This window comes from Vanacampus margaritifer, chromosome 1 (genome assembly GCF_051991255.1).
Source record: "Vanacampus margaritifer isolate UIUO_Vmar chromosome 1, RoL_Vmar_1.0, whole genome shotgun sequence".
Lineage (NCBI taxonomy): Eukaryota > Metazoa > Chordata > Actinopteri > Syngnathiformes > Syngnathidae > Vanacampus > Vanacampus margaritifer.
Window position 1 is genome coordinate 11,662,157 of NC_135432.1, and position 25,257 is coordinate 11,687,413.

Sequence of the window (25,257 nt, forward strand, 5' to 3'; positions counted from 1 at the left end):
CCCAATATAGACCACATGCTCACGCTTCTTCTGAGGTAGAGGAAAGGTCAGGAAATGGCAATTGTACTGTCTTATCAGGCAAACATCAACATGATCAACTTTGCAGAATAATTGGTGATGTCATACATTCAGTTTTTACCCCACTGAAAATGTCAAACTACATCATAATACATGTTTCTTTATTATATTCAGAATGATATACCAACATGTTTTTCTATCCATTGTATTCTTATTATTATTATTATTATTATCACATAATGCATTGTCATTACTGTAGGCAACCGTTCTTCACTGATCAATATGAAGGAGTAAATGATAAAAAGTATTTAAATAACAAGAGAAAAGTAGTAATATGATAATTAAAGTCCTGATGATAGGTGAAAATGTCGTAATCTTGACATGACTAAAGTCGTCATTTTGAAAAGACGATGTCAAAACTCACACAGGAACATAAAGACAAATGTCTGAGTCCAGCAGGCGCCATTTCTCTCTAGAGAAGTGGCGTATTTTAATCAAGTGATGTCACTGAATATTTGATTTTCATTTCTGGTTAATAATTGAACCAATCCAGCAAAATAATCATTAGTAGTCTGTAATCCTTTGTCAGCAATATTTGCACAGACACATAAAACTGCTAATTACTGATGGCTGTGATGTGCCAATACACCAGCGATCATCGCTTTATTTAGCAGACTTGAGTTTTACTTGACAGTCTTCATATTAATGCAAATATGCATTTATCCTTACATTATTACATATTCTCGTAATGTTGCATATTGTCAACTATATCTCGTTGTTGTTGTTTTTTAATCAGTCTAAACAAAATACTTTTCAGTTGCAAATAATATTGTCCTACAGCTTTATAAGGCATGTGGTGTCAATTTTGACTTAAAGGGGAAATCAACACCAACATTTGACAATAATATATTCTATGCAGCCCCACTGGTTTAAATTTGGTATGCTGGTTAATATGAGTTAAGTAGCAAAATCCCCCCGTTTTTATCCATCTCAGGGGGTGGCCATTTTTGCCACTTGCTGTCGACTGAAGATGACATCAATGTTGCTCTGGTCTCGGGTAACAACCAATCGCAGCTCAGCTTCAGAAAGCAGGTGACCAAGAGGCTAACCAAGAGTTACGTCGGATAAAATAATATTTTATAACGTGATTCAAGTCAGCCCAAGTTTACTTCTAAAGAGACAAAGGTTGTCTCAAGGGGATTCACAGGACCACCGATGACATCACCACCTATGTCATCAGGCCAGAATCTAAATGGCAGGTGGTGAGGCAGGTCTCTTGTTGCATACTAGATGATATTTAAAAAATTCTACAGCAGTAGCTGCTCTCATTAGGTAGCGCATTCCGGACCTCTGGATCCAGTTTAGCAAAAGGCTCTTGAACCTGCTGACTTTTCTTTGTAGCTATTGGAGTCTATGCACGCTGATGACTGTGTACATCTTGATGAGTGTTGAATTTTTGAGTTGAAACTTTACAAACACCATGTACAGAATATAATCAGTCTTGCTAAGCCCAAGTTGGTGAGCAAAGCAAATGTTTCAGCTTTGCATGGTTGTTTTAGATTGGCTGGACATTGGCAAGCAGGGGGGTAAGTGGAACGCTCTCCTAATCCTTCAAGCACATCCAGAGAGCAAATATGCATGAGAAGGAGGGGAGAGAGAAGGAGAAGGGGAGGAGACACTGCAGTGCAGCTTGAGGGACTCACCATGGCAAGCATTAGGGCATGGTGAAAGAAAGCTGAGAGCAAGAGGAGGAGGACGCTAGACACAAGGTGTGGAAACACTTGCGGAGTTTGGAGAGAGCATCCCTACATCTCCAAAAGGTCAAAAAGGACAACCCGAGACACTGTCGGCCGCAATGCACCACTCGTCCTTTAAAGTTTGTTTTCATCTTTGAAAAGTAAGCGGGCAGCTGAATGAGAGAAGAAAGTGCATCACTCATTTTCAGTCTCACACACTGTGAGACCCAAACACACACCTGTGACAACAGCACACACACGCCAGGGGAGATGCAGCTCCAAGCTTCTACAGACGATGAGGACAAGAAGGTGAGTACACAGCTCCTTGGGAATGTTTTTTTCCCCTTCTTCTTCTTCTTTCACCCCGCTGTGTCTTAATCTGGCCTCCAGTCAAGCACAACTTGTGCTTCAAAGGCTGCATTACATCCACTTCAGTGCAGATTACACTGCGAGTGGCAGACTGGTGCCACTGGGAGCATTCTTTGCTGCTCAAGTTTGACATGATGAAAACAGTGTGCTGTCTCAAAGTGATCAAACACAGCAGGGAAGTGAACTGGAAAGAAGTGCAAGATAGCAAGACAAGACAGGAAACAAGACTGCAAGATATGACAAAAGTCATTTTTTTGGAACTTGAGAAAGGCTCTTCGGGAGGAGTTTTTAATTCCTTTTGGGTTACAATGACATATACAAGACACATGCGGTTTTCTTTAATGAGCAGTTAGGAGCTTAGCCTGCAGAAAAAACAGCAACTTTCTAAACAGGCACAGCAGCCTGGTCACATGCTTCTGTGGGATGGCATTCCACTCCTTCAATGTGCTTGTGACACTTGCTCAGGCGTGAACAGAACACCCAAACGGATCCTACTTGTCGGCTTCGGGTCAGGACTGTTGGCAGGCCGCTCCATTCTTTCTACTCCCAAATCGGGTGGGGGTCGTCTATGATAAACACCACTCTGTAAAGGGCAAGCGTTGCCAACTGGGAGGATGAAGTTGCATCCAAGACTGAGGACGTCTGATGTTTCCTTCGATGATGACAAGCCTGATTTTTCCAGTGATGAATGCTGCCGCACTCTACAAGCAGGCTACAGATTGTCAACAGGAGAGTTAATAGCAACAGTAGAAAAGCTGTTTAGCCATGGCACATTTTGAGTGCACTATAGACTCACTGATGTAATGCAGTCCACAAATGGATGTTTCTTATAGATAGGGTATCATTTCAAAGGGGAACATGATATAATATGTACTTGCAATGTTACGAGAAAAATTCTACCACACACAAATATACAAATTGTTTTATGTTCATGACATGGGTCACATACAGTGTACCGGTTCACTTGACTGACTGTGGTGCAGTTCAGTTCTGTCACAGTGATGGTGCAAATGTGAGTGTGAAGGATTTTCTGCCCTGTGATTGGTTGGCGACCAGTCCAGGGTTTAACCTGCCTTTTGCTTGAGGTCAGCAGGGATAAACAATATCTACATTATAGAAGGTGGATAGATGGCTGTTTATAATGTTTATACTTGAGTATGGTGTCAGGTCAACTTGTTTAATTATTAGACATTCAGTATTGTCATAGCTTTACTGGTTGTTTGTTACACCATATTGCTCTTTTTTTCTTTTTACTATTTCAATATATATATATCCCTGTTACAATTTTCATTATGCACCTTGTTGCTGTGGTATACAGTAGGAGCGTACTAGACTTGCCCTAGCACGAAAATGAAGATGCGCTCGTTTGTTTACACCGAGCGCATGGGTGCCTCTCTACGAAAATAGAGCCTTCGTGTGGGCTGTCTACCTCATCTTGTTAGGTTGAGATGGCAAAAGTACTCACAAGTCTGTTCTTCAATAGAAGTAGAGATACTTGTATATAAAAAAGACCCAGATTAAAAATAAACAAACTAAAAATAAAAATAAAAATAAAAATAAAAATAAAAATAAAAATAAAAATAAAAATAAAAATAAAAATAAAAATAAAAATAAAAATAAATAAATAAATAAATAAATAATAATAATAATAATAATAATAATAAAAAAATAAAATAAATTAAAAAAAAAAAAAAAAGTAAACCTACTGATTTACTCCTTAAGTAAAAGTAGAAAAATAAGTACAGATTCTGAAATGTACTTATGGTACAAAAGTAAAGTAAAATATTATTTTGACTGTCAATAGCCCTTGGAGCATTGAAATTTCAAAAAATTAAACTTAAGTGCCAGCTTTGCTTAGCATTGGCTTCTATGGGATCCAAACAATGTGTTGCCATAGCTTTTCTAACATTCAGAACTGGCTAGTGTAAAATGCTAAATTAGCTAATGACAACAGCTGAAAATACTCCTTACCCGTACAGTAGCCGATGTGTTTTTTTTCGATTAGCCCGTGGGCAGTATTTTATTTTGAAATGGCTTGGTCAGAACCAACAAAAAGCCAAAAAATGGTCACAATAACGCCTCGGGGTTAAATGGGTAATTTTTGAATGCCCGCATCTAGAGCTAGTAGTAGACAATACAGATATCTACAGTATGTTCAAATGAGTTCAAAACTAGTTTTTTAAGACTCTAGATGATTTGCTTTGACTTACTGAAATACTGGAACAGATTACTGTACTGGCATTTCAATTAATTTCAAAGGGGAAAGAGGATTTGTGATGTGACTATTTTGAGTTGCGAGCTCATATCTGAAGGCACTACTGTAAATACAATGCATGTGGGCCTTGTTGACATCAAAGCTTTTGGATCTTCACACTCTCAAGAACCAGCTGACATAATCACAGACTGTTTACTTGCCTGAGCTTTAGAGGGAGTTTGAATTGGTTTCTGTGTGAACTCCCCCCTGACACACAAAGGCCTCTTGGCAGCTGCGCAGTGTTTTTAACAGCTGAATCGACTGGATGGATCGTATCTGACCTCCACCCAGGGAACTGGATTGAAGCCCATAATTCATGTGCACGGTTACCTCAGCTCATGTTGAACGCTCTCCAGAGGGGCAACGGCCGGTCATAGCGCTGACGCCCTTGTACAGCATGTAACACACACCTGCACCGTGCTGCTCATAATAGTGCAGGTAACATCTGACACTAGTTTGGAGGCTTGCTGGAAAATGTGGAGTGCAATGTATAAGACTGGACTCTTTCAGTATACACATACAGGATCAAAATACGTACTATAGGCCTACTGTATTGATATGTTTACGGTCTGGAAACTGGGGCTGAACAATCAATCAAATTCAAGTCAACATTGCAATGAATACAAATTTCAAATCACAAAGGCTGCAATTTGGCAATTCAGTGTTTATATTATGCACCTTATCGCTGTGGTATATAGTACTATTACTATTACTACTCTATTCCACTCAAGTCAGTTTCTGGGGAAATGAAGAACAGAACAGCATTCATGCTGCATTGGAAAATTCACATGAGATAAGAGTGCATGATGTTATGTTTTTTTGCGATAGGATGCCCAGCCATGGCGTCATTTATGGTTTAGTCTTTCTCCCATTTCCCATCAGTTCATCTATATACATCCCTGTTCATGTTTTTCATCTACTCCTGATGCTTATCCAGATGTGCATTTCCATGCCTTGCTATCACCCAGATTACCATCTAAGACCTCCTCCGCATGCACTTCAACTTGTTTCACAGTAACTTAAGTCGTACAGAGATTCGCGTTGTTTATACTTTCAGTGTAAGAGGAAATTCTCAGCTTGAGGATATCTTTATAATAGATGAGTGTGACAGTGGGCGTGAGATGACTTAAGGGAAAGCCTGGCGATGGGCCAAATTGAGTAATTTCTTGTCTGTGAACCTTCCCAAAGCAGCACGCTTGCATCACATTTGGAAGACTTTCTGGAATATTATGTCAATGTCTTATGATTTTTTAGAATGCATAACACCAATTGCATTTTTTTTTCTCTTTAGGATATGACTTTGGTTTTCCTCCTCCTCCTACATATACACAAAGAGTGCCACACCATTTTACGTGTATTATTTTTTTTTTAAAACAGTCTGCTATTGCTGCAAACAAAGTGCCGACCAGTCTGTGGTGGAAACCCACATCATTGACTTGTTGCCATTTTGCAATGAATGCTAAATGAATTCACCCCAGCGAGAGTCCTTTAGTGTTTAGGATGACTTTAAAGTACCTAACCCGAGATAGTTAAATATATATGAGGTGCTTAACAGCATGCTGTTGATTGATGGAGCAGCTGCAGAAAGGTCACACAGTAACAACGTACAACCACAAACTTAGGGGATCGCAACCACCAAGTTGTCTTGGTTGCAGCAAGTGCAGTAGGATGCTGCTGCCTGAACCGATCTCCTTCTATCAAAAATGTTCAATTTTCATTGATACTGTCAGGAAGTCATTCGTTTAATAATACACAACAATGAGCTGTTTGGCAGGATGTTAAAGAATAAGCGAATTGCGCATGCGTGAAAATCAAGTAAAAAAAAACAAACTTGCTACCAAACAAAGCCGTCATTTGAATGGCAGTGCTGAAAGTGTGTGCGTAACTGCACACCTTAAAGCTTGCAAGCACGACTTTCAGCCTTAAGTGACAAAACGACAGGTGCTCTTGGTGCCGTTATTTACTGTTCTTATGGAGTTTATCGGCAAAAAAAACACCATTGCAATGCTCGAGAAGACGGAAGTGTACGCCTGTAAACCTCCGTTCACTCTTCTCAATTTCCAGACAGAAAAGAAAGATCCAAACAGACTGTAAAAGGCAAAAAAATATATATATATTTTTTTAAATACATTTATTTTGTCAATATCCCAAAAGCGATGGAACAGACGTAAATTTCACAAAGCTTGCTAGTGGACGTACGTGTAACCAAATGGGGTGACAGTCATTTAAGAACCTGCCTTTAGCCCCAATTGACCCCTTCAGTGAAGAAAGCTCCTACCCGTCTCTTGATCGCGTCCCGATGTTGTGTCCTTGGTCCAAATCCCGGTAAAGTGCACACATTCAGTCAAAAAATAAGCATTTAAATAGGCTTAAATGTCGTGTCCCGGCAGAGGGCAGTCAATAATGACACGCTATTCATGTTTAAAATAGATTCAATAAAAAACATCAGCTTGAAATGGTCCAAATCAGCGCAGCCCCCGTCAGACTCGACTAATTTTCAATGACAAGTTGGTAGCAGGCTACCAGCCGGCCTACCCATAATGCACCACGCTGCCGAGATGCGCACTTCGCTTATATTTCTTCTTAAATAAAATAAAAAAAGACGCTTCCAGCTGCTTATTGCTAATGCTAATTGACATTTTACTAAAAATAAACATTGTTTAAAAAAACAACATATATCTTGGCCTTAAGTCCACACATAATGGGAAACTGTATACAGTGTAAGAAATAGCAATATGGTTGCAGTGTTATAACCTTAAAGCATAGATATTTAAACATGTAATTTTAGCTTGATGTTATTGTTTTCCATTTTATTTTTATTCTTTTAGGATGACATTGAGTATCTGTGTAGGGACTGCAGATGGAAAAATAGCCTTCTGGCTAACTCTGGTATATTTACTGAACTGTTTATAAATGTTTACTGTCCCTGATACAAAATAAAGGATATTTTAACCCAAATAGTGGAGTCTGGATCAAGCAGCTCTTGTAGTGGATCCTACTCGAGTGCGCTAATGTTAAAGAAATTTATGCATTTAACGCAAGGTGAGGCAGGAACATTATGGCCTGTGCAGCTTGGACTCATTAAGACTAGCTAAGAAACAAAAAACTTCACTGTCTAAACCAAAGTCCACAAATGTTTTCATTTCTTTTCTCTCCCTCCTTTTTCCATACTTCCCACATCGTTCCATGGCAGATGGACCCAGTCCAGAAGGCCGTGATCAACCACACCTTCGGAGTTCCACTGGTCAAGACCAAGCGGCCGGTTATTTCCTGTAACGTCTGTCAGATCCGCTTCAACTCAGAGGTACTATACACAACATTTATAATTAGAAAACGAGGTTTTCTGCTTTGTTTTCTCACCAGTAAGCGGATATTTTCACGGACACTGTGGTGCACTTCCCTGCCTCGTTTTGGCACTTTTGACCCAGATGGAATTGAATTTGTTTCAAAGTACTGTAGCATCAAAGGACGCAATAAAGAATGCGGGACAAAGCTGAAAGATCTGGCACAGAGGTCAAGGATGAGTAATAGGTTGTTTACAAGTCGATTTTCGCTCGAGCATCAACTCTGACAAGGTTTTATTAAAATCCTGCAAATGTGGAAATGTGATTCCGAGTTTGAACCGCTGCCCACTTCTCAACAGGAGACAAAGAGCACCCTAAACTTGTGACTGATGACACGGAAGCCTTCGCTGTGGAATAGTGCCAAGTCATTCCCAATGCCCAATGTGTAGGCTGTGATGTTAAAAACACTGTGGTGCAGACTTTTTGGTCAGATGCACACAGACCACACTAAGGAGTGGACCAGTGCTAAATATACTTGCTCAGTCTGCAATCATGGCTTCTATGTGGTTAAGCAGCTACAAGGTTATAATCTTTGAACCTGCTCTGCTTAGATCTTCAAACTGAACCGGTATTTATCTGGGAATGTTTATGTGATTGGATACTTGTTTCTCGTTTGTCAGGAATGAGGGTACACAAAAAACATATACAATATGGACCAAAATATGAAGTGGTGAAGGTGAAAGAAAATAAAGTATTTAGCCACCCAATAGCTTTCAATCATCTGGCAACACTTTCTAAGGATGTTGAAGTGTTTCAGTGGGGATTTTTTTTTTTTTCCCATTCAACAAAGACCACTCAATTTCCTACATAGCAAACCCACCCAAGCAGGCACTTTGCTTTGTGCACTGGAACAAAGTCATGCTGGACAAAAACATGGCCTTCTCCAAACATCCAAACGTTTTGTAAGAGGTAAAACTTCCAATACGTTTGCATTTTCTATTAATAGCCTAATTATAGTGCCAGAACAGTTTTCAGTCATGTGATCAGTGTTTGTTTGTCTACCATGTCGGAGGTCACAATCAAGAGGACAAGTTAGGCTTGAAGTGTAAACACTAGTAGAATGACTCGTGTTTATTTGTACTTTTTTTTTGTTTTGTTTGTTTTTACTGGCGCCCTAATCAGCTGACATCAGCTCTTTTCAAAATTCCCAACCTTCTTAGATATGCTAAAAGGTGTGGTAAAAAGTTGAAAGAGTATTGACATCGAACATCACTCACCACTTAACTGTGCGAATATAAATTGAAATGAAACCGAGACTAAGACTGAAACCGACCTTAATAACTATAATCGTGGACAGCTGCACTGACTTTAGCTCAAACATTAGCATTAGCCTCTAACATAAGTTATATGTTTTGTTTGTATATGTTTTGTAGCTCCATGTTACTTAAGAGGACTGAACTAAAATGTAAGCATTAAAAATTGAGATCTACTGTACTCTACATACATACACTATGAAGCATGCATTTTCAATGTTGCTATGTGTTAAAAATGTATATTTAAAGAAAGCCACAAGCCATCTTTTCCTTGAAAAAGTATTCGTCTTCTCATCCTGATTCCAAACTGGTGCAGATAAAGGGTGAAATGAAACTTTTTGTTCCCTCCCACCTGCATTTTTGCAGGTAAACACGGCATAGTAATTCACCATTTTTATGTCTGCAATCAAATGTATCTATTCGAACACTCAATAAGCACAGGAACAAAACAACTGGAATGTGTTATCTTTTGTGAGTAGCTATTTTGTTGAATCATTCTGCCTTTCTTTGGAAAGAAAGTATTTGCCATAAAGTATTTATTTATCTCGTGACAGCGGCTTGACTCAAAAGGTAGAGGGTTTGTCTCAACTGCAAAATTGTGAATGTAAGCCCAACATTGCGCTGCAGCAACTGTACAAGCAAATTCTATCTACTAATGAAAGCCCATTTACCATTTGATGAATCCTTGTAACCCTGTGAATGATATCAGGTACTTATAGTGTCAACAAATCACACCAGCAAGTCACTCAACAAACTGTAGCCCATCATTTTTATTCTTGTGAGGCTACTTGGCATATAAAAGATGCACACGTAAGACACGCACGCGCATCGAGGCTGTCATGAGCGTTCGCTGCAGAATGTCAGCAATGTCAAAGTTGCGGTAGATTATCGTCTGCACGTCCAACTGAGATCACCATTTTGTTCACATTTTCCATGACATTCAGTTGAATGTTTTTTAGGTATCATTTATGAATAGATTGTTTTGCACAGAATCATAAAGGCAACACAAAGGAATGTAGGATGTAATGTTACTGGCCATGTTTTCTAAGAGTCCAATTTTGTCCCATGTTGTTTTCATTTGATCCCTTTCAGGGGCAGTGGCCACTACAGTGGACAGCTATTCAAAAAGCTGTTTTCTCGCATATGAATGATGTCTTTATTTATTTAAAAATCCTTATTTAGGTATCATAATTCGTTGAAGGGAATGCTCACAATTTTTCACCTTTGATTTTTCTCTCTGGGCCTCAGCATCTTTCTCTTACAGTACAGTGCATCTCTCTCTCTCTCTCTCTCTCTCTCTCTCTCTCTCTCTCTCTCTCTCTCTCTCTCTCTCTCTCGCCCTCTCTCTCTCTCTGTCTGCATTATTTCCAGCATGGAAATGCTTAAAAATTGTCTTCCACTGCTAAAGCACATTCGCCAAGGACATGGCAGGCATGTTGGGGAGGATCCGTGGGGTTTATAAGCAACTGTTTTGTAGGTGCATGGGGTGCTGCATTAGTGACATCACAGACTCTTTCACAATGTCACAACTGCTGCAGCAGAATTAGTCTGATAAGGATCCATTTATTTGCTTCCTTTCTCCTTCACCGCCACCACCCTCTGCCGTTGCCTTCCCACTTCCAATAGTACTTGTTTATTGTCCTATTCTATAGTGACTATAGTATAGTCTGTCTATATTTTTTTCTTATCAGCAGCTGCAGCCTCGCTGTCACATCACAGTTTCTCGTTTGAGTCATCTGCATAATAAATACATAATGTGGCTGCTGTGCTCCAGCTTTGATCCTTGTTTGAGATTATTGGCCCATTTAAATCAAATTTATTCTCAGGGTACATTCACAAGACAACAACCTAAAAAAAACAACAACAAAAAACAGTGATTATATATGCATACATACAGACAATGCTGCCACAATGAACTGTGAAAACTGTGGTGGGTAACACACAGACAGTTCTTTGGACTGTTGCAAACTCCCGTGTGCGCACCGTGACTGTCCCATGAAATTAATATCACATGCAGTACATGTTTTGAATTTTTATACTGTTTGGAGATTCCCCATTTAACGATTTCCCTTTAAAGACCAAATAATACCTGGTTCTGCAAGAACAGGTGCAAATGTGATAGAACACAGACAGTTCTCTGGACAGTCCCTCTCGCTAATGCTGTTAGCATTCTGAAATAAAAAAATTAGAAACACACCAAACACAGAGTAAGATTGACACCATTCTTGCCATTTTGCTTCGTTTCACAGTCACTGGTAAATCTAAAATCCATTTGACTAGATGTTGGTCAAATTTCACATGAACCTCAGTGGACACAAACTTTGTAGCATCTGTCATAGAATGACATTTTCAAAAAATGTCATCTTTGTGTGTTTTGGTTCACTTTAGCAAAAGTCATTAAATTTCAATGTGAAGGAATGTTATTCAAGTTTTTTTTATTATTATTATTATTATTATTATTATTATTATTGCCGCCAAATATCAAAACACATTACATTTATTTAAATAAGTAAATTTCATCAGTTCTGATGGTGGGGTGGTAATACGCCAAGAATAAACACACACGTCCTGTGTTTTTATATGAAAATTGTCATGGTTTGTGTTTTGTTTGGTTTTGTTTGTTTTGTTTGATTTGTCATGTTTTCCTTGTGTCTCCCTTTGTCAATGTCTGGTCAAATTTTATCATGTCCACCTGCGCTTCTCACCCTTGTCCCTTGTGTCATCCAATCAGCTCCGTCAGCCATGTGTGTCTTGTCCAGGTGTCTCTTGTTGTCTCGTTAGTATGTTTCTTTAGTTGCCTGCTTTCTTTCAGTCCTTGTTGGCTCACTGTTCATGTCCAAGTCCACGCCATGTCGTTGTTGCTGTTTGTGTTGAACCCAAAGTCCTTTGCCAAGTTTTAGTTTTCACTCTGTTTGTTTGGAATTGGACCCTTGTTGATTTAGACTTTGTCTTAATATTTTTGTATGCCTTTGTACTTGGCCTTTTATTTGAATTAAATCACCTTTTGATTGCATTCCATGCACTTGGGTCCACTACCATAGCAAGCCCAAACAGAAATGGCAACACTATTAAATAACATTCTCAAAACTCATCTGTTTAGACAAGCCTACTCTCTCTGACTATAACTGCTTCGTCTTTTGTTAATTTTTTATTGAACTTTTTTTTTTAACCTATCGTTGTTCTTGCCATTGTATTTGTATGTTTTAACTGTTGTTGTAAGGTGACCTTGACTGTCCAGAAAGGCGCTTTTTTTTTTCTGTTTTAAAAAAAAAGGTTTAAATTACGCTGAAGACCCAATCAGCTTGTCACTTTTCTTGTTTGGGGGGTCCCAGTATAGACTCCTTTTATTTTGAGCATGCAGACCCCCCCCACTGACACTCAGCTGTCTGGTAGTTGATCCTGTTGGCTGAGCAGGAGAGCTTAAGAAAGCCTTGATGGCAGCCTCCCCATGCAGCGCCAAATACCTTTCTAGCTGCTCTTATACCCACCATTATCCAAGAGGTCATGTCTCCTACTTTCCACACCTCTGTCCACACCTGTCTCTCTCTCTTGACCTGTAAGTTTGCCCATTCTTACGACTACTCTAACAGGTAGGTGGGGCAGAGCTTCACCTGCGTCAAATTTAGTTGTCTGGTCTGAGCTTTTTTACCAACCCACCCATTAAATCCAACAATGTCTATGATTTCATCATCGAATTGGCTGAATTTGCATCTCTTCTGTTCAAATTCATAGGCAAGAGGCAAAGCGAGCTAGTGAGCAACCTCACCTCAGGTTGCGCAATACCTCACTAACTGGCGTGGCAATTTCCCCGTCTCTCGTCACCTTTCCAAACCAATTTGTCTATACACCTCTCATATGCACTCCATTGTCAGTATTTGTATTAATCTGTTTGTCACATATTGGCAGACAGTACTCTGCCCACTGAAGCGAGAACATAAGAGCGGACAGACAGACATCAGTGTCATTCTATTACGCATGCGGAGACAGACAGACATCAGTGTCATTCTATTACGCATGCGGAGACCCTGCCAAAGAGATCTACACTAGACACCATAATTATTCTATGTTTAGGTCATATTGCGGCAGTCATGACCACCCTGTTAAGCTGTACAAGCCGATGTGACGGCAATGTTGTTTCTGAAGAAATTAGCAATTGTGTGAGTCAAGACTCATTAGCATTTCAGTTATCAACGTACCATAGGGTAGCAAGGAGAAAAATTTGGGGGTGGGGGGAACAGTAGAATGAACGGTGATACTGCAGTCAGCTTTTAGAGCAGCAACATGATGTAATCCGTGACAAAAGTATGACATTTTTACATATTTACACATAATTACATGTTTACAGTATGTATGACAACTGCTTGAACTGATGTGCAGTTATTGCTTTATTTACCCAATTTACACGCCTTAGAAAAGGACAGTCTGACACAGCCTCTTTGTGAATTGCCAATTTTAAGCTTTAATGTTCTGTTTTTAGCCATGTGATGGAATCTCAGTATGTGGAAAATCAAAACTACCTCTGACATGGGCCCAAAATGGTGGCCTTCAATGCCACAGGGTGTCCTTGATATGTCACCTGAGAAAAAAATATGTCCTGTGGCCTGATGTCTGCACGGAAAAAAAATCGGTTGAGAGAGCATAACAGGCTGTCAAATGAAACATTCTACAGATGTGATGACTCTCACTGTCGCCGCGGAAGGAATAATCAGCTTTCCCTTTTTCTTGAGTGTCAACAAAGTTAGTTAGAAAATAACCCTCATAAATCACCACAGTTCATTTGCATGTGACTGATTGCACTGCAACAAAATAAGCTCCCGTTAGATAAACTGAACACACCTGGCTACTGCCGTTGTTTGGAGCAAGCAATTTCCCAGGATTCCATCTGATATTTTGGCGAAAACACATTTAAACAAAACTATTAAAACCACCTGTGAAAGTTTATTTCACGCAATCGATTATTGACTGACGATTTGGACAGGACAATGATTCAATCAGCATCGTTGTTAAAGTCTTTACAAACACCTTGACGTATGACCCAGCCAACTGGTCACGCGTCTTGTGTCTTTGGGATCAAGCCAGCTGTGAAATCAGCAACAGTATGTTTGCTCCAAAAGCAACATAATAGCTAACCGCAAATAATTCTTAAAATTGGCCTACTGAAATGTGTTTTTTTTGCAAACCACTGAGCAGTTTATTATGTAGCCTCTTTAATAAGTAAGAAATTGTGATGGCTAATATGTTCTGGAAATGCAACACTTATGTCCAAATATTACGCGTGTGAAAAGAATGTTGATATATTTTGTGTGCCCATTTTTAATGTCAGGCTGCCACGACACTGTTTGGCTCATAAATTTGAAAATCTGACTCTACATAATGTCAGTGAACCCCAACCCGCACAGGGTACAGTTACAAAGGACCCACGAGTGATACAGAAGAAAAACATGATCTTCTAAATCAGTCCAGCCACTGCCTTGGCTTTGCAGTGCCAGATTATGCTTGTCATACAGCAAACAAACACGAGCGGGCACGCCCACCTATCACCGCCTTTATCAAGCTGCTCCATCCGTCCCTTAAGCCCGTGGTCAATGGCCTAAGTGCCAGATAAATTCTCCAAGCCTTTCAGCACTTGTGGCAGCTGTCAGATGCCCGTCAAGAACTCAGGGGGGGGGGAGCTGACTGTAAAACAACCACTTAAAAAAAAAATCATCTTCATGAGTTGCCTCTTGATACAACTTTACTACCCCGCACATCTCCTCACACAAGCACTACTCTAAAATTTGTGTTTTTAATTGTTGAGTCACTTAAACCTTTTTTTTTTTCTGGAGAGCTCAGTATTGTTCATTCGGTAATTTTACCGATTTGACATCATTACTCTCCTTTATTTTTTTATTATTATTATTTTTTTGTCACTTAAACCTTGATGATGGGGGACAATAAAGTAAAGATAAAATAAACAGGTGGTAGGTGGAGATGTGAAAAGGTCCTATAGCAACTTACTTTGTATTTGTGTTCTTTTATCACGCACTTCCGACCGCCTGGCAACAGCTCAGTATAGCAACCTGGCGTCTCATCCGCCATGTTGTTGCCGGCCTCGCATACCTCTCAGCAGATACCCAAACAAAGACTCCCCTGACGCCTCCTGATGAATGGTTCACCTTGCTTGTTTACTCTCCGTGCAAACACATTAGCTTGTGACGAGTATTTCAAAAAGAGATTACTTCCTGCAATAAATCTCAAAAACATTATCTCTTTTATTACAGGAAGATTTTATTCTCTCTGAAAACATCCTCACTCATAGGTTATATTAGGTCCATCTTCTGCTAGGTGCTTTTCACTCGACACCCAAGTATGCGGGGTTGTGATCCCCTACGATAAGTGGTGTCTTTGTCTCTTTGGGAACCATAAAAGCCTGCAACCCATTGATTAAATGCTGTGTAATAACAAGCATTGTTTGGGAAAGGGGCTGGGAGAAGTTTATGGACCTACCAGTACAACAGCATCTCAGTGACCCACACTTTAACTCCCACTGACATTATCAGTCGGGTAATAACGAAAGCCGGAGCCAGTAACTGTCAGAAAGTTTAGACTTGCAGACGATCTATCTGAGAACTTTGCACTGATGATTCTCAAGTGTGTGCGTATACCTGTTCGGAGACATTTAATTGGAAAACACTGAAAGAGAAATTACAAATAAGTGATGAGTGAAGAACAAAGGGGGACAACATTGTCTCAAGTGTCTCTGCAGGTTTTGGTCCCATGCTTGTAATCCATCTCATGTGTCACTGTAAACCAGCCTGTCGTCTGTGGCACAGTCCCGCTGTGTGTATAGAATAACATGCATGTGCCTGCATACTTACTGGTTAATAGTTGTACCAAGATACAATACAAGTGTTCCGATTTATCTGTATTTTTGTTTCAGGCCATTATCATAATTGTGTTCACTTGAAAAAAAAAACTTTTTTTTTTCACCTTTTTCACTCAGAAATTCAAAGTAAATGTTACCAGGAGAGTTTTGACTACATTTGACCAAAGCTACTCAAGTGTTGAGGAACAAACAGGTTGAGTGACAGCCACTCTACCACCTGAGCCATGCCACTCCTGAGCCATGCCATTCCTGCTGTGTATTTGTATATTGATGGTGTCAGGCGGAATACTTTTAACTCCAAGGGACCTGTTTTTGGTCTCATTTTGGACACACCTGCAATGCCGTATAATGGCAAACAGCTTAGTGGCATGGCTCAGGTGGTAGAGTGGCTGGAGATCTTGAACTCATGCCTCAACGCTTGAGTAATTTTTATTTTTTTATTTATTTAAATTTTTTAATGAACTGATAAAATGTACTCAAAGCTCTCCTTGTAAAATTTATATATTGCATATTAAGTTCACTTGAGCCTATAACAGTCATATATAACAATTTGTACCATGGTGCCATATTAAAAATGTTTACTGTACAATATGCCTTAATTAATAATACATTAACTCTTTGACTGCCAAAAACGTTAAGTGACGTTTAGTAAAAACCTACGGAGGGCCGCCAAGGACGTTAAAAGACGTTCTCCAATTTTTTATTTTTTTTTGGGGGAAACGGGTGGAGGAGAGCCTTGGCCAGCTGTGGTGAAAGTTTCAAGCAGATCTAGTTAGCCTAATGACTATTTTTGGCCCCTAGATGGCAGCAATGACTCTCTTTTGACAAGATTGGGTAGGCGTCAGTAGAAGACGTGAGGCGGAGCTAGAGGGGACAATGGCTGGGGAAGGGAAGAGAACATGGCGACCGGTTGCAAGCAGCTCACGCTTGGGAATTTTTTTCAAAGACGAAAGGCATCGACCAACGCTAAAGAGCACATTGATGACGACGATGATCATCATCGATGATGATGATGGTGACTCCGAGGTTGGAAGCATTGACGCGGCAGTAGAAGACGTGAGGCGGAGCTAGATGGCTGAAGAAGCGAACAATGGCGACCGGTTGCAAGCAGCTCACACTTGGGAATTTTTTTCAAAGACGAAAGGCATCGACCAACGCTAAAGAGCACATTGATGACGACGATGATCATCATCGATGATGATGATGGTGACTCCGAGGTTGACGCCGAAGTTGGAAGCGCTGACGCGGCGGCTATGACGACGTCATAAAGGTTCACGGGCTAGCGATGCACAGACCGGAAAATGCGGAGCACAACCGAGCACGCTCAGGCGGACGTTCAATCGGACGACGAAGAGTGCCCCGAGTCCAATGCATATTCATCGGAGGAGTGGGTACAGTCTGCTACTTGCTATTCCCCGGAAAAAAAGGCCGTCAAGAAAGTGTAACGTCTGCACGCGAAACGGACAATCGAAGTGAAACTACTCTGTTGTGCAAATCCTGCTCCCTCTCCTTGCACGCAGGGCAGTGTTACAAAAAGAAAAACTGTATTTGAAATGTCCACATAATTGTAAATAGTACCACAGTTGCACACATTTGTAAATAGTTTGCGAAATTGTTTTGTCAAATTGTTACACTGTTGAATGGAAAAAACGTATTTTGCAACCAAAAAACACTTTTTCATTGTTGGTGATAGTGTTTTACAGAAGTAAAGCACTATTTAGGTGTTTGTGGCATCATTCATGAACAAAAAGAAGTGTAGAATTCACCAGAGTGCATGAAATAACATCGTTTCACAAAAAGCTCTTTTTCTCCGCTTTTTGTTTCAAAACAGAGCATTTCGGTGAAACTAACCATTTTCTATTGTTGATTACTGAAGAACGGAATAAGGTAGAAACAAACTTTTTCTGATGAAAGTTGAGAGTTCAATCTTTCATTTGGTAGTATGTGTGTTTTATAGTCCAAACACAACATTTTCTGTGGACCTTGAAAGATCAGTCAAAATGCTTAAATTAGCTGGCACTGGCGACATCCCGTTTCTGAAAACGTCTGGCAGTCAAAGAGTTAATGTAGCATCTGAGATGAAAACACAGCAATCTTTCTTTCTTTTTTTTCTTTCTTTCTACATGTGTTCACCTTCCACGTTTGTTTTGTTTTGCTATACAGAACCAAGCTGAAGCCCACTACAAAGGAAACCGCCATGCCAGGAGAGTCAAAGGCATCGAGACATCGAAGAGTCGCTGTCAAAATGGCGACAAGCCTCAGACTGTGACCCCCACCACCTCTCCGTCTCCCCCAGGAGCCCCGGGCGCTGACTCTGATAGCGAGACCGGCAAACAAGGTGACGGAGCAGAAAATGCTTTACACAGAAATGGCACTGGTGCTTATCTTTGCTTGGAAAATGAAATGGGAAATTGTCAAGAATATTAAATGCAAAGTCAGTGTTGCTGAGGCAAACTGATGATGAATCTGTGGTGACGGTGTTGGTATAGCTATGAGGGGGCTGGGGGGGGGGGGGCACATGAACAATTGGGGCATGGGGGGAGGGCAGTCTCCAAGTGCCCACTTTACAGTGCAGATATGCTTTCACTATGTTGCGCTCTCGTGTGCGACTTGTACATTACAGCTTGAGGTATAATTAGCCATGATTGACCACTCCCACAGCTGATCAGCCTATCGGGTCTAACCCATAAGTGTATTACTGTTAAAGTGAAGAAAACAGTGGTGCAATTCCAGAGTCTTTACTTTCTGATAAACATTTCCAGCTGGAAATGATCACAACACTCCTACCAGTCAGATTACATTCAACCAGAGGTGCTGTTTTACTTACTCTTTGTCTACAATAGCAAAAATCTGAGAAGGCTTTTCCTTGCTTTTCGGTTGTAGTCTGGCCACCATTTGTAACAGGGTGTTCAAAGCGCACAAATCATACGTGTGCCAGAAATAATATCTTGCTTTAATTAAGTCTAGAAACACAGCTATGTTCTCCATCTGTTAAATGTAAACATGTTTTAAACACGAGCAGCGGGGCATTCCCTTGGCATCTCCTCAAGTAGTGGAGTGCATGCTTGTTTTGAGCAAATACTTCATGTTTTGTGAGCAGTGTTGGACGGAATGCGCTATTACACCAACACATTTACTGTAACTATCTTTTTTTAATGCTGTAACGTAATGATGTAAGGCATTACTAATAACATTTTAGTAATAGGCTATTGTTTGCTTCTTAGCATTTACAGCTAGGCTAATCCATTTACTCACTTACTGAATACTTCTCTCACTATGACTGTTTTTTGTTTAAGTCTCGCCTCCTTATATCTTTGACCTTACTGCCATTGGATGGCTTTTCAGCCATTGTTGATACACCGTTCGACAACATTCAACATCAGGTATTAAGCATTAAATCTGATTTATTTGGCTTGTAACTGTTATTTATTTGTAGTTTATTTTTGTTTTGTTCCTCTTTATTTAGCGCCGGATGTTAAAAAGACCAATTAAAACCAAAATGCTAACAACTTTCTTTCTTTAATCTATGGAACTATATTGAAAAAATAATTTAAAGAAAAAGTAAATGAAAAGTATGCCTATTAAAATTATCATCAGTTGTAATGTGTTGTTTGACATCATTTGTCTTAAAGGTCAAACTTCTGCTTTTATTTTTATTGAACTCCAGATTGTTATAATGTAACTGAAAAAGAAAAATTTAAAATTAAAAAATTTAAAAAATAATTAAAAAAATTATAAAAAATAAAAAGAACCCTGAATGCTCATTGAAAAAGATGAAGACAAAGGACATTTTTGCTCTAATTATTAGTGATTTATAAACATAAAAAGTAGTTTCAGTTGCTTATATTTTATTCTCATAGTATTCTCATTTTTATTTTATTTTGTTAACATTTAAAAAAATAAAATAATAATAAATAAATAAAAATTAACAGTAAAACCAACAACTTATAAATAGCAGCAATGAGAGTGAAAGTAGCTTGCCTGACAATTAAAATGGCACCATTGAACAAACATTAGCAATAGTTGGGACAGGAGCAAGAGTCATGATCCAAGCTTCTCCCCTTCAGTTGTGTTCGTTTTCTCAGAATCACTTCATCCATCAGCTCAGCTCAGCTCAGCTCATCTTTGTGTATCTAGCTTTAACCTCGAGGCTGCGTGTCTCCTGTCTGTTCCTTTCTGCATGTTGCATTTTCCATTCCCTCAGCGTCACCGCTTGTCCTTGGATCATGCACCAGGCGACAGCGCTGCCATGTTATGGTGACATTTACAAAGGTTCCTGCATGTGGCTTATTGTTTACCAGACATTTCCACCTTTAGTGAGTGGAGGCTGCACAGCAAACGTGAGGGTCGGATCAAGACCGAAATGGATGAAGGCCAAAACGTTGCTATATTTTATACTACAAAAACGTGAACTTTTAACCGTGTTTGACTCTTTTTTGACCCACCAAAAAAAATTGCAAGTGAAGATTGTTGTGTTACCAATCCCAGAATAGCGAGAGGTCCGTTTGGTTCCCTCAGAGGGATTGGAAATCGCCATCAAAGAGAATTCCAGCATGGTGAGCCAGAAAAGCCTGCTATTATTGGCATCACAAAGTAGAAACATGTGAAAGAATCTACTTCTTGTGACCCTAAACCTTGTGTCTTCCTGTTTGGCCTGTTTGATGCATGTGAATGTATCTGCGTGTGGTTTCAGTTCGGTTCATCCCACTGGGCCAAGAACAACGCGCTGTAACTGTGTTTTATGTAAAATGCAAAGAAGAGCGGTACGGTTTTTGAATACAATTGGTTTGTTTATATTATATATATATATATAAGACCTCATACTTTTGAGTCATATCAACTAATGTATTCAATGTGTACCGTATAGCTAGCAGTTGAGTACTGCAAGACACTTCTAGTTCTAAGGGAGAAAACAAGGAGATTTATGGAGTCATTTTTTGCATGCTGTTGATCTTCTGGAGAGGAGATGCTTTGGGTTGAGGGATTCGGTGTGGTGGGCTGAGGGTTTGACTGTCGGTGATGAAGAGGCAGCTGAAGCTTCTTCCTCTCGCTGCTCTCTGACACACCCACTCTGATGTTGGGCCTTGTTATTGTTGCACCCTTTAGTCCACACACCCTTACGGGTACACACACACGCGCGCGCGCACACACACACACACACACAAGGTCAATTAAACAGATGACTTTAACGTGACCGCTCGGGTTGCGTGACAATGGCCTGACTATAGTATTGAGTTATACAGTGTTGATAAGGTTTTCATTCTAGTGGTTGTTGGGATAAAATCATCTCATCACAGGACAGACACATTTTTTCTTATTGTATCTAGTAATGTTTTACAAAATCAACAATCGATTAAACATACGTGTGATTTAAAATGCCCTTGTTTGAAAGATACAGATATACCTGGATGAAGGGCACCTGCCTGCATTTTGAATGAGGATCAGCTCTCTCAGGATGGGCATTGAGTTTCAGAGCTCATCCATCATAAACAATTAAGTGATCTATAATAGCCTTGCTGCTAACAAGCTTAACCAGCTACTACAGTAACAAAGTGATTCTTTTTTATATAAAGCAGCAGGAATGCAGTGTTAAAAGTGTGTCCGACAAGTAGTGAGTCACAATAACTATGGTGGAGGGTCTTAGTGAAGTGTCAATTGCAGACGCCTCTCTTATGGTGCAACATTACATTAAGAGAGTAATTTTGCATGGTAATGACTGAACACGAGCAAAGACTGAGGACTACGTAGTACCCAATTATGGACTTTGGCATTAGTCACCGCTCCCCCACTGTATAAGAATTGAGTGCGTTCATTCACATCAGTGGTTATTGTCAGTAAGGTGGGGGCTTTAGGACCCAGATGCGGGAAGGCAGAGCAAGGAGGCAGAGGTGCAGTCCAAAAAGAGGTTTTAATTTCTAATAAAAAAAAACTAACTTCAAAATACAAAATAAACTGAACTAACAAAAGATGAAGCTAAACATGACAAAACAACTAAGGCGAGACTAACAACATGACATGGATCCTGATAAGGTAAAAAGGTCAGCGTGACGTGACGTGGCGTGGCGAAAGACTTACGACAGTGGCAACAATGAACCGACACAGACAGGGGGGAGACAACCAACTAAATACACCAACACTAATGACATAACAAGACACACCTGGCTGAGGGCACTGATTGGATGACACATGAGGGTAATGGGGAAAGGTGGACACAATCAGGGTTGACACAGACACCACACAAGGAAAGGCAAGTGACCTGAAACGAGAGGAGTCAGACTTTTCACAATAAAACAGGAAATGACACGACAAGGGAAACACACAAGGAAAACAGAGGCTAAACATGACAGGGACTAAACAAGACTGAAAATAAACATGACAGTTATCTGACGTGATTGCAATTTACTTAGTTGTAAGTACTTAGGGCAATTTTTACCAAAACAGCTGCAGCTGGCTCGCTAGCTATGACTACGCACGTCCCAAAAATGCTTCTTCCCTGGATGCCACAATTTACATGAGAGCTTAAAGTACTAATTTGAATTCACAATCGTGTATTTTGTGTTATTCAGGCTACCACGGTATGTAGGAGCACAAAGAATTGCAGTTATACCATACAACTAGCAAGAAGTACGCGCTCAAATGCATAGCATGTAGTGCGAGCCACAGGCTGAAAGACGTGTGCTGCCGTGTTTAATAAACGGTTCACTTTCGCTAAAGCGTTTCTGTTATGTGGACCCACCACACACTGACACAACAACACGGAAGAGCCCGTCGTCCAGATCTACTACCCTCTTGGCACAGGCACCCCAGTTAGCTCACAAGCTAGCTGCTGGTTAGCGTCTCCTGTGCCATGTGCAGCTCAAACTTGCAGGGAAGTGTAGGTATAAAAATGATGGGTCTTGAAGACATTTAACATTTTCAATTTAATGTTTTACTGTTTTTGAATTTACTTATAGGCATATCAATGTGATATAATCATGAGTGTTTAAAAGAACACAGTGGGATGGTGATTTTGTGAACTTTATTTGATCTTTGTACCCTCAAATGCTGTTGGAGGGGCAATGTGCATGATGTTGTCAGAGTCTCTTGTCACTTAGGGACTGAAGGTCTGGGGTCAGATTTTGATTACGTCTGTTCCCCCAATCAAGAAGGGGAACTGTATAAAGATGTCTGTTTACCATCAACCTTACACCTTTGTTCAATCTAGGAGATGACATGTCTGCCCTTTGTTCAATCAAGAGCCGGGAGGAGGAACCTTTTATCTTTTGAGTATAAATGAGTCGATGTTCTGTAAATTGTCACACTCTTGGGGGGTCTACGTCGCATTCAGATGTGGATGTCCTAACAGTGTCTTTAGAAGCTTCTAAATAAATTCTTGCAAGAAAACTTCTTCATCAGATCCTGAATACAATTATTTGGACACGCAAAGATTACACTTAATATAGTAATCGAATATTCCTTCAGTCTCCAACAGTGTTTAATGTGGAGAGAATGGCTGGATTTTTCACAAATTTTAAGCCTCATTTTTTATATTTGGAGTTTATTTGATCATTCAGGGTTAACATTTAGACATCTCTGTGTTATCAAATTAGTATCAAATTAGATAATATTTATTTTCACTATAGGGCCTTTAACATTTTACAGTAGGCTACTGAAGCACAACATTTACCCCCCCCCCCCCCACACACACACACATACATTTACCCCCCCCCCCCCCCAACACACACACACACACATACATTTAATACCCCCCCCCAACACACACACACACACACACTTAACTTTGAGTTCTGTTTACTACAATAGAGTTGGATCTGACTTTCCATGTTCAATAAAGTGTGTGTGCTGGTGGTTGGAGCTGTCCTATTCATAATTTGATAATCCCAATGTTTTGGCATTTCCAAAAAACTGCGATAGATGATGTTACACTTAAGGCATCCGGCTCAATTTTTTAACTGTCAGCAAACAACCAACATTCCTTTGGTTCAACCAAAAAGGTTCTCTGAAAACTCCCACGACTTTACCAACAAGACAACAGCATTTGATACATAACTTTAATTTCCTGACATGGATTACTTATGCAGACACTCCAGACTGCTATAAAGCATCTGGACTGAGTTAGCTGACCTCCACACCCACCCCCCTTAGTGAATATTTCTGCTGTTTGGAGTTGAGGCAGACTATCAGGAAGGAAGGTCACTTGTCCGGCTTTAATTGGTGCTTTTGGTGCTTTCTGGAGAACATGCTGTCATTGACAGACAAATTCTCACAATTAGCCAATCTTGAGATAATCCCCATAGCCAATGGCCGTGACAAAAAAAGGATTTGTGTTAGTGTTGCTTAGAGGAGTTTAGCCTTTGGATGACCTGGTTTATAGCCGAGGGGGCATTCAGCTGTGGTATGAGCTTGACCAGATCTGTGGAGGTTTGGTATGGCACAGTGCCATGGATCCTTTATCATAGTCATCCCAACTTTAATTCAGATCACATTTTACGGATTAGTATTTGGGTGTGTGCGTGTATAATGTGCACTCAATTTACATTAAAATCTACTCAATCTTCCGCCTTCAGCGACTTGCATTGCAACCACTGTTAAGATTTGCAAGCAGCCTGCTCATATTTGCCATGTAAAGACTGTCAAACACTGGCTCACAGCATGGGACAAATGAGAGGGCTCTATTTCTACCAAATCGGAGTGAGGAATAAGCTCTCTCCAAAAGAACATCTGTTTGACACTACCCTGCAGGCAGCAGCTCTGCAGCTGGAATCGACCAAACCTGTGTGGAAACGAGAAAATTGCGATTTTGGAAGGCGCTGGAATGGAAAGCTTTCATGATGGCATGTTCATCTGATGTGATGTAATGAAAGTGTGGATGTAGTTTCCTTTTACATAACTCCAAAATGATCTCATGGAACATAAATATGCGAGTACTCTATGGCCTGTCATGACAAAGCAAGCGGCAATCTTTAAGAGGCAATTGAGTGGTTTAAATTAGTATTTGTTTTCTTACCACAAATATCTCATAATAGCCTTTTAATGCCATAATAAGGTCAGGGGCTTTACCGTGGTGCTGAATTTGGCTCTAGTTCCAGGGGAATTTGGCCTTAATGGTCCCTCCTCATTGGGGGTGGGGGTGAGTAACCCACCCAAATTTAGGGCGTCTTATTCTGACAACACCCATGGTGAATACCACAAGCGTGGCGTAAGGATGATCTAAAACATGTGTTGCGTGTACACAATGATTTTAACAGGGTTGCAAACATCTAGAGAATATAAAAGAAAGATAACAAAAACAAGTAGAAATGTCAAGTACAGTAAAGGGGGGGGGGGGGGTCAAAGTTAACGGACGTCTCACTTCATTACAATTTGGCCTTTGACAAAGTGTGTGCCATGCCTTAGCTTCAGCACGGCCAAAAGTAAC

General features: G+C 40.1%; 1 protein-coding gene across 2 annotated transcripts in view; it reads left to right on the forward strand.

Annotated features, from left to right (window-relative positions):
* The window catches only part of znf385a (zinc finger protein 385A), a 75,431-nt gene that overhangs the window by 39,291 nt on the left and 10,883 nt on the right, over positions 1-25,257 (forward strand). Inside the window, exons 1-3 of one of the 2 annotated variants that reach the window (XM_077543450.1) lie at positions 1,760-2,063; positions 7,571-7,681; positions 18,003-18,177. In XM_077543450.1, coding sequence (XP_077399576.1) covers positions 1,932-2,063; positions 7,571-7,681; positions 18,003-18,177 — 418 coding nt within the window. In that variant the 5' untranslated portion in view covers positions 1,760-1,931. Of the gene's footprint in view, positions 1-1,759; positions 2,064-7,570; positions 7,682-18,002; positions 18,178-25,257 lie in introns of those variants that run through there. The other variant, XM_077543441.1, reaches the window with a different exon arrangement.